The 10,194-nt window shown below is 61.6% G+C and overlaps 1 protein-coding gene across 2 annotated transcripts in view; it reads right to left on the bottom strand.

Annotated features, from left to right (window-relative positions):
- Window positions 1-3,014: 3,014 nt before the first annotated feature.
- Window positions 3,015-10,194, bottom strand: part of PTPA (protein phosphatase 2 phosphatase activator) — a 30,914-nt gene continuing 23,734 nt past the window's right edge. For both annotated transcript variants that reach the window (XM_049630005.1, XM_049630006.1), the window contains exons 9-10: window positions 8,590-8,697; window positions 3,015-4,535 (exon numbers count right to left, since the gene is read on the bottom strand). In XM_049630005.1, the coding sequence (XP_049485962.1) occupies window positions 4,458-4,535; window positions 8,590-8,697 (186 nt within the window). In that variant the 3' untranslated portion in view covers window positions 3,015-4,457. The remainder of the gene's footprint in view (window positions 4,536-8,589; window positions 8,698-10,194) is intronic.

Below are 10,194 nucleotides of genomic sequence, written 5' to 3'. Positions count from 1 at the left end.
TTTACACCCAGTATAGGACTCGAACTCACAACCCCAAGCTCAAGAGTCACACACTCCACTGACTAAGCCAGCCAGGTGCCTCCGTTTAGAAGTTCTTTTTTTTTTTTTTTTTTTTTTTTTTTTAAGTTTATTGATTTATTTTGAGAGACAGCAAGCAGGGGAGGGGCAGAGAGAGGGAGAGAGAGAATCCCAAGCAGTCCCCTCTCTGTTGGTGCAGAGCCCCACACGGGGCTCGAGCACCCGAACCATGAGATCGTGACCTGAGCCAAAGAAATCGAGAGCTGGACGTTTGACCGACTGAGCCACCCAGGCACCCCTGGAAGTTTCCTAAAGGGAAGAATCTTGCCTTTTTCATCTCCACATTCCGGCAAATGCCATGTACTCGGCATGTGCTTACTGCTTGTTAAACTCAAGAACATGTCGCCTGACTTGGGTACAGGTCTAGGGCACACCTTTGCTCTCCTTGCAACCACAGCTCCTGCCAGGGGTTCTGCTAGCGACAACCCCCCCCCCCCCCCCCCATGACCACGGCCTGGCTTCGGCCCCCTGTGAGCCAGGAACACAGTTGCAGAGTCCAACATGTTCTCTGGGGCTTCTCTGGCCCAGAATGGGGGGCGGGCGACACCTCCACCCCCAGCTGTGGGAGCCGGCCCCACTCAGGCTCCCTTCAAGCCCGCTGACCCTCAAGGGGGGACAGAAGTGCAGCCGTCTTCCGCTGAGCGCCCGTCCCGTCACCCAGGTCCTGGGTGGGCTTCCCCACCCTGCACTGAGGATCCTGCCCACGTGCTCAGTGTCCAGCTATATCCCACACACCCCGTCTCCCGCCCATCCCACCCCACGGATGGCCTTGCTCACACTTCCTTGCAGAAGTGAATCTAGAACAACACGGGAGGCGGGGAGAGGGTCTGCCTTCCCTCTGATAAGGGACGAGCAGCCTGGCACCTTTTCAAGGCCCTCACTGCCGTCAGCCTCCCTCTCCTGGACCATTTCCAGCACATGAGGGACACGGAGCGCAAACCAGCCTGATGATCCTCCTCTCGCAAAGCCTTCCCAGACGTCCAGCCCCCCCGCCCGCTTTCCCCACCTCTGCTCCCTTTCGGACAAAACTCCGCGAGAGGGGAGTGAGGTGTTGTGTGTGGCTCAGCAACCAGACCGTCCAGCTCCACGCTCTTCCTTCCAGGCCGGTGGGCTTGGACCGGGGACCCCACCTCTGTGCTTCCGTGAGCCCCTCGTGGGGCCTCGTGGGGACGCGGAAGCAGTGGCTCCTCCTCGTCTGATTCCCGTTCCCTCCCCAGCCCTCTTCGACCCGCCACCCACCCCACTGAAGCAGCCCTGAGCGAGGCACAAAGACCCAGGGCCCATTCTGTCCTCTCAGCCGCGTGCCCAGGGCTCTGACCTTCAGGGTCTCCCACCCCCCATGCCCAGAACCAGCCAGCCCTCTTTTCTCGCCTTCACCCCCGCTCCTGCCTTGGTGACCCGGGGCGGGGGATCCATTGCGCGCTGACCACTCCCTAGCCTATTTCAGCAGCCGGACCCGCCCCCAGCTCTAGATCAGCAGACCCAGATGCCTACTCCAGGCCTCCCCTTCGAGGCTCACAGGCATCCGCCGGGCCCCCGACGCCAAATCCCTCTTGCCACATCTGCCCCGCCTCAGTAAATGGCATCAAGCTACACAGGCCGAGAATTGGGGCTGCTCAAGGCTTCTTGTCCTCACACCCTCCTTCCTGTCGGTGATAGCTCTAAAGACAGCCCAAATGGGACCACCATTTCTCACCACCTCCACGCCGCCCACCGTCCTAGCGCCTCCCCTCCTGCCCCACATACTCCAGGCCATTGTCACTGGCAAAGCCCTCCAGCAGCTTCCCGGAGGATACGCAGACACTAAATCCCAATCCTGTCAGAGAGGAGCCCCTAACACCCTGCTCCTCTCCCCGACCCACGTGTGTACCCTCCCCAACCCTACTGGGGCGCTGGGCTCCCAGCTGCTCCCCCCACTTCAGCCTGCAGCTCTCTCCAGGACTCAGACTCGCGCCTCCTCCGAGGTGCCCTTCCCAACCCTGTAGCTCAAGTAAACCGCGCCTGCCGCCCTCTCTAATGAACTGTGCTGTTCGCTTCGTAACACCCACCACTACCTAACGTTCTGGTATTCTGGGGCTGGCCGCTGTCATCCACGCTAGAACAAGGAATATTCGGCCAGTAACCACTTGTGAGATGACTGGGTCCTCACAATCCATGGCCTGCGTATCATTATGCCCATGTTTCAGATTACGAAACCAGGCTCGGAGACAAAGTCAATCACGAGGGCCGCTCAGCTAGTAAGCAGCGCAGCGGGCCTTAGGTTGGCTGGGGTTGGCTCCCGGCCACCAGGCTCTCCTGGGCAAGGCCTCCAAGGCCAGGAGAAAGGCCAAGGGCTCATTCTGTGAGGAGACTCATCTATATACCAAGTCCAGGAACACGTATGTCCGAGGAAGGGTCTAAGAAGCCTCGAGTACTGCAGCCCCCCAGATCCCAACTCCAGCACAACACGGACAGAAGGGGTGGGGTGCATCCCTAAAAGCTGCCGGTGCGTGGGTTGCAACCAAGTCCGGTCCAAAGGCTCCCCCGTCAAGCCTGGAGACCACAGGGGCTGCCTTCATCTAGAAGGGCCATGGTGACCGAGGGCATTTGCTCTGTGCCAGGCCCTGGGCGGAGGACTTCACATCCTTCACTCACTCCTGGCAATCACCCTGTGATGGTCCCCATTTTGCAGACGAGGAAACTGAGGCTCAGAGAGATTCAATAACTTATGCAAGACCTTGCAGCCGGGGGTGGGGACAGCCAGGAGTTGCCAGAGCCTGCTTGGGTGACCAGTGCACGTTCACTGGCTGCCCAGGAAAAGCTTAGCCCAGACACCAGCTGTAACAGTCCCAGCCCCAGACTCCACGGCCCGAGGGAAGGGGACCTGATGGGGAGACAAACAGGCATGTGGAGAAACAATAAACGTGTGGCATGAAAAGACACACCTCACACAGGTGACAGGTGCAAAACAGAGGCTTTAATCCGAACAGCAATGAAGGCGCACGGGGCCAGGGGAGGCCGAGGGGGCAGGGCAAGAGGAGCCAGGAAGGCGGTGATCTGGACCCTGGGAGGGAGGCCAGCACTGGACCTCTCCTAGGAAAACTATTTCTGTGACTCTCATGGTTCCCATCCTGGCCTCTGCCCAGGCCATCGGCCCAGGTGTGAGGGTCAAGTCCCTGAATTGTGCTTCTTGGGAGCTCCCCCTTCCCACAGGGGATGTGGACCCAGATAAAGGGCAGGGGTCTGGAGAAGGGCAGGCCTGGACTTTGGCCGGGGAGAGCCTGTAAGAGCCTGGCCCAGGAGCAGCCCTAGAAGAAAACTCAGGACCTGTCATGTCAGCGTCCCCTCACCTGGCCAGGCCCTGCCCATCTTCACAGCCAAAGCCTGGGCTTGGGGGGGGCCATCGCTGCCTCACCTGAAGAACCAGTGGGTAAGTTCGGGGAGAGGAGAGGACAAGAAGGGGGCGCTGCTGAGTGCTCCGGTGGCCCCTGGCCCATCGCCCCGAAGGGCAGGCAAACAGGGCCAAAGGGCCCTGGAGAAGCAAGCGGCAGGGAGTTGGGAGCAGGACGGAAGACGTGAGAAGAATCCAGGCTCCCCACAACCAGAGCGGGCCCCGAGCCCCTCCCTGCGTCTCAGCCACCCCCTCCCAGCCTGAGAAACTTTGGAAAGGCGGGCCTCACCCAATCAGCCAGTGGGCCAGCCCCGCCGGGGCCCTCCCGAGAGCCCAGGGGCTACCCTTGCAGAGGGGGACAGGACCGGCTCCGGCCAGGAAACCCAGCAAAGCCAAGGCCAAAGCACAGAGAAGCCGGAGTGAGGAGGCACTAGACACAGGTGCCCGCAGGCCCAGGCGGCAGCCGTGAAGAGGAGCTGGGAGGGCCACCGGCCAGCACAGCCGATGCTTCTCGGCCCCTGACCCCACCCCAGGCTGGCCGCCTGCCTCCGCCTCCAGCCTTCAGAACCCCCAGGCACCCACCCAAACATGGCTTCAGAAACCGACCCACCCCACAGGGAGCAAGCGCTCCAACCCCTAGAAAGGCCACAGGCCTCGGGAAAGGAAAGCAATGGACACCGCAAACTCCTCCCCTTTCCAGCGGTGCAGAAGAGCCCAGGTCTCAGAGGGGACTGGACAGAAGAGGAAGGAGGAGAGGAAGGCCGAGCACGGGACCAGGGCCCGAGCACACCCTCCCCACCACAGGGAGACAGGGCCCACTTCTCCCTTCACTTTGGGTCCTTCGGCCTCATGCCCGGAGCCTCCGTCAACCCCACACTCACCACCCACCCCAGCAGACAGCCTCTCAGCAAACAGAAAGAACAGAGGGAGGGGGCGGGGGCGGCTGGCGCTGGGGCAGGGGAGGGCAGGCACAGGAACTGCGGCCTGGGTGGCTCCGGCTGCTCAGCCCCTAGCACGAGGTGACCGGATGGATGGGCAGCAGGCTCCCGAACTTGAAGTGCTGGATCACAGGGAACTTCTCCAGGCACTGTGGGGGGAGGAGGGGAAGAGCAGAGGTGAGGACTGCACCGCACCCCTGCCGGGGCCCACCCCGCCTCTCGGGCCTCCGGGGGAGCCCCGGACACCTCGGGAGGCTCGGACCAGCGCAGTTCCCACAAAGTGTCCCCCCAGGGCCCAGGAAGGGGATGATCTCAGAGGGGCACCCAGGCCTTCAGGGAAAAGCAAGGCTTCCGACCCCTTCCCGACCACCCCCTCCTATCCAAAGACCCCCACTCCGTGACAATTAGACCTCACTCATTAGTGAGGGAGAGGGAGAAAGGAAGGGAAGGAGAGCAGGCGGCCCAACCTCATTGCGGGGAGGGAGGGGAACTGGGGACCAGACATGAGAAGAACCCTCCAGACCACTGGGGAGCCCCTAGCCCAGGCCCCAGCCCTGGAGAAAAAGTGGAGGGATGTTTGGACACAAGCTTGACGAGGGTCCAGAGCCCATTTTTCTCCAATTTTCAGTTCTCTGGACTGAAAAAAGGCATCCTGCCACTTGAGAGCAAGACAGTAAGAATCAGTTAACATCCCCACACCCCCAGCACAATTCCCAGCAGCCCTGTGCATGGGGCAGAGGACAAGAACACTGAACAGGGGCATGGCCTACTCCCTGAACCCAGCCCAGCCAGGACCTCAGCCAGGGCTCTGGTGGAGATGGGGATATCGGCAGGGCCTTCCACAGAAGCTGGCCTGGTCCATGGGCAGCCGGGCCCCAGGCCACACACCTCTGGCCGCTGGCCCCAGCACTGCTTAGCACCACACAAGTCCAGGAAAAGGGCGCAGTGGGGGGGGGAGGGGGGGGGCAGCTCCCAGCCTCCCCGCACCGGCCCTGGTCACTGGTGAGCTCTCTCAGGCAGCAACTCTGGGCATGTGAGGATTTGCCTGCTCTCACACCTTTGACCAAGAAAATAACCAGGATGGCTAGGCTGGAACATGACTTACGGCTTCAGATAAGGTGAGCCCCATTCCGTGACTGAGGTCTCAACATCCATCTAACTCAGGGAGACAAAGGTGTGCCACGACTGGCCCAAGTCCCCTCACCTCAATGACCAGGCACAGAAACGAGGACGTCTCAGACCAGCTGAGCCTGTGTCAGGTGGGGGCTGATCAAGGCCTAAAGGGGGCCTAGGAGGTGAGCGGGAAAAGGGAAATCTTTTTGTGCAGTGGAAGGACAGGAAACTAGGCCGAGTGTGGGAGCAGAGCTCCAGGCCGCAGCCAGACTGCTGGGCCCAGGGCAGACCAAGTGGGGAGCAGGCAGCCGGGGGGTGTCTCTGGTGGGGGGGGGGGAGGAGGAACAGCCAGCAGCTCTAGGCCAGAGGCAAAGGCAGCTGCCAGTGTGCTTACGTCATCAAGGAAGTGGTAGGAGTTTGTAAAAGGGGGCCCCCAGGGCCCTGGAATTCCAGAAAGGGTCAAAGGTCAACCTGTTTCTAGCTCTCCTCCAAGAGAAGCTGCAAAGGCAAGCGGCTTAGCAGGAGGGGGCAGGGGCGGTTCTGTGCACTCTGCCTTCAGGGGCCCGGAACAAGCCTCCCCAGGGCCACAGGACAGGAGAGCACGGGGCTAAAGGCCAGAGGCTGCTTGGGGCAAAGGAAATCTTGAGGCTTCAGAACAACAGCAGAAGGGGGCCTCTGGCCAGGCCTTCTCCCAGCTAACTGTGCCCTGGACCAACACCCCCCTGCCCCCCAGGCCCCCACTGAACTGGGCAGAGCGAGAGAGCGACATCTTCAGCTCACCCGGCCCCCCAGGGACCTTTTAGCTGGATGCCACAGTGATGCAAGGGGGAGAAGGGGCTCTCCAGGCCCCGACAAGGTCCTTCCGAAGGGAGCCCCGGCACAGCGACAGCCCTTGGGAAAGACAGGCCCCGCTGCCCACAAGGGCACCGAAAGCATTTGGTCGATCGGTTCAGAAAGGCAGGGGCAGAGCCCGGAGACGCACACAGTCCATCCCAAATCCCAAGGCCGCCTAATGCCAGGCCCAGTCGGGCCTCTGCGGCAGCTCAGGCGATCAACTCGCCTCCAAGAGCCAACTCTGACTGGTGGCCTTGGCCGTGGGGACGCTGCTCTGGACTTCAGGACTGGTGGGCCTCGCTGGCCTTCCCCATGGACAAAGAGCTGACCTGAAAACACGAGTCCTTCTCCTCGGACCTCTGGGAAGGGAGCATGCGATCCCACAGGCTCTCGGGGACCAAAAACTAAGGGCTATTTGCCAGCAACGCACAAACGAGGGCCAGCCATCAGAGACGTGGCCCTCCTAGACCACAAGTCAGTGGGCTCCAGCACCGGCCTACAGAGAGGGCTGGCCGCCACACGGCGCCCGGCAAGGCTGCCAGCTCCTACTGTGCCTGCGCACATCCAGAGCTGGAGTTTCGGGAGGAGCGCTCCGGGGTCCACGCGTGTCCCCGCTGTCCGGGCCTGAGCTGGGGTCCCGGTCTCCCCACACCCGCAGAAATCCGACAGCTGTTACACCGACTTCGGCTCGTTCCTGTAGCACCGCGGCCAGCCATTTCGATTCTTAGCTTGCTCCTCCCTCATCCTGTCAGCCTGGGACTCCTCCTCTGGAAGGGGCAGGTAGGGGTTAGCCCCTGCCCCGAGGGGGCCCGGCTCAAGGTAAGCTTAGAGTCACTTAAGTAAGAGCCCTGCGGGAAGAACAGCACTTCAGATCCCAAGCAGGGAAGGCAGGAGAGTCCTGCCCTTGGTGACCGACCCGGAGTGGGGGTGGGAGGCTGGAGGGCCCCGCGCTCCTCACTCGCTGCACACGGGCCCCCGCAGTGGGGAGGGCTCCGCAGGGTGACGAGGTCCCCAGCAGCACCCACAGCGGGACCGGCGGGGGAGGGGGTGTGTGTGTCAGGAACAACAGGACGCCCGGAGGGCAGTGACCCGCGTGCTCTCCGGGCGGGGGACAGCCAGGGCGGGGGACAGCCAGACCGGAGGGCCCAGCGGGGCCCGGAAGGAGCCTGGCCTGTGCAGCCCCAGCAGACGCTCCTCTCAGATTAGAGAGGTATGTGGGCCGGAACCCAAACACAGGATGTGAAGTCCAGAGGAAGGGAACCGGAGGGGGAGGGGGCAGGAGGGAGACAGAGGGCCGGCCGGCCGGTCGGTTCCAGTGCCATTAACCCCTTCGGGGCCACGCGGAGGGAACAGGGCCGACCGGAAGCATCTGTGCCACGCAGCCACACCCCGGCCTCCGACACCCTCTCCCCCCTGCTCCCCCTGCCTCCCCTGATGGGATGTGAGTGTAATGAAGCCGACTCAGAGAACCAACCTCCCTCCCTCCACGGGAGAGGGGTGGCCAAGGGTCAAGAGCCGAGGGGTCAAGAGCACCCACGGGACAGCATCGAAGACCACCAGCCTGAGGGCGAAAAAAGGGGACTCCGGGGACTCGTTACTCTCGGTGAGGGACTTTACACCCAGGTCCTTCCCTGGCCAAGGTCAAGCAGCTCCAGGATCGGTGTGCACAGACATGAAAGAAGCTAACAGAAGGGACGGGATGGAAAGAAAATGTCTCCTCCCTACCTGCAAGAAAAAAAGCCACCTCCTTGGCTGGGAAAAGGTGCCAAAGAGGAGGAGAGAGGACAGGGGACACCCTCAAGAGCTGGGCAGCCACCTCCCAGCAGGGGGAGCTCAGGGGAGCCACGCCTCACCCTGCCTCTCAGACCTGAGAACTAGAACACCACCTGAAGTGACTGCTAGAAATGTCAGCCCTGGGCCTCCCTCGAGGGCTACCTGCCCAGGTATCAGACCCACCAAAGTCTGAGAAGCGCCGATTTGGACGATGCCTCCAAAGCATGTCTTCACTTTCGTGTCCCCATGTGAGACACAGCTGTGAGGGACCTCTGGCCATTCGACAGACCCCGGGCAGCAGGGCCTTGCCTCATCACTGGGCAGAGCCGGGCCTCAGTATAGGGATTCTTTGTCCACTCCCCAGACAGAGACTGAGGCCTCGAGGGTCAGAGGGGCTGGCTCAAGATTTGGAGCAAAGCAGCAGGGTGGGGGTGGGGGGATCGGCGGCCCCAGGACCAAGAGTACCAGCCAGCCCCCACTCACCTCAGCCTTATACATGCGGATCAGACCCTGGTTCACTTTGGACCAGGAGGGGACGGCACTGATGTTCCACAGCTGGTTGGAGTGCTCTGCAAAGGGGCCGGTCTTCATCTGAAGAAAAGAATCCAGAGCTGGAGAGGCGGGCCATCTGGGAGCTCATCCCGTTTCCCTGCAGTAAGGCTGTGCACATGCATGTGTGTATACACACGCACGCATACGTGCACACACAAATACATGCACACGCGCTAGGGCGCACATACATGTGCGTATATATGCACCTACGTACACGCTCACACGTGTACGCGTGTGTGCTTAAGGACCAGGCTGCATCACCTGCAGGGGGGAGGTGTGCACACTCACATGTGCACAAGCACGTACATGCGCGTACCCCCCCACACACACACACACAAGCACACGTAAGTACCAGAGACAGGGTCTCTCTCGGCCTGCAAGACCCAGTGGGAAAACATAACCCCCAGAGTTATCCTCTTTCTCCCACAGCCGAAAAAAGGAAGCCTGATTCCCACCACCCACCACACTCAGCAGCCTCAGAAAAATGAAACCTCAACCCAAGCCCCTGCTGAGACTCCCGTCAACTCCCCCCAGCCACAGAGTGCTCCAACAGCACAGGGACCCGCTCCCTTCCAGATAAACAGCAGCGGCCTCCCGAGCCTCCCCGGCCAGCCCCGCACGGGGGCCAGCCCCGCACAGCGCGGGCTCCACCACCAGGCACTCAGGCTGCACCTGCCACTGGCGGAGCTGGAAGAGCCGGGGGAGGGGTCCGTGTAGGGGAAGGCTAAGGTGGGAAAGACCAAACCCAGGCACCCAACTGCCTTCTGAACGGCAGGCAAAAGGCAGGCAGGAAAAGAGGGGGAAAAGAGGGGGGACACGTGAGCCCTGAGCCAGGGGCACCTGCAGCAGACGCGGGAGGAAGGTCTGTTTGGACGGTCTGCCTGACCTGGCTGGGGAGCAGGGAAGGGATGGCAACGACAGCGGCAAGGGACAGGCAGAGGCAAGGCCAGCTCCATTCCCGTCCCTCCTCTTGCCCAGAGTTCTGACCCTCCAGGAAGGAAAGCGATTCCGCAGCAAGCCCAGTGAAGTTCCCATGACATCAGAAACCACAGCACTGAGACAGGGAGGCTTGTGTGCCTGCGTGGACCCCGCCGCACAAGGCCAGTGCGTTTGTTAACAGGCGCTTCACGAGGCTGCCTGGGGGAAAGGGGTTCAGCGCCCTGAGCCCCAGGCTTCAGAAGAAAGAGTCTGAAAATCAAAGAGGCTGAGCTGGCAAGGAAGCAGAGACTTGGACCCTGAGGGGGTGGAAGGCTCCAGAAGAGGCTGTGCATGGAGGTGGGGCTGGGGGAGAGCTGTTCCAGGGAGAAAGGATGGACCCAAAGCTCCCTCTCCATATTGGGCCTAAGAATAAGGGCCCAGGAGCACACGACACCCCCACCGTTTGGCTGTGGGCTCGCGAGTGACCTGCTCCTACACGCCCCTCACTTCTCCAGCGAGGGCCTCACACCAAAATGCAAGATTTAAGTCCAAAGCGCTGCCATTTACTGCTGTCACCTCCCTTCCCTGCCCGAAGTTCCCCAAAAGCCTGTCTCAACT

Source organism: Panthera uncia, chromosome D4 (genome assembly GCF_023721935.1).
Source record: "Panthera uncia isolate 11264 chromosome D4, Puncia_PCG_1.0, whole genome shotgun sequence".
Classification (NCBI taxonomy): domain Eukaryota; kingdom Metazoa; phylum Chordata; class Mammalia; order Carnivora; family Felidae; genus Panthera; species Panthera uncia.
Note: the sequence above shows the minus strand (reverse complement) of the source record. Positions and strands in the feature narration are given on the sequence as shown.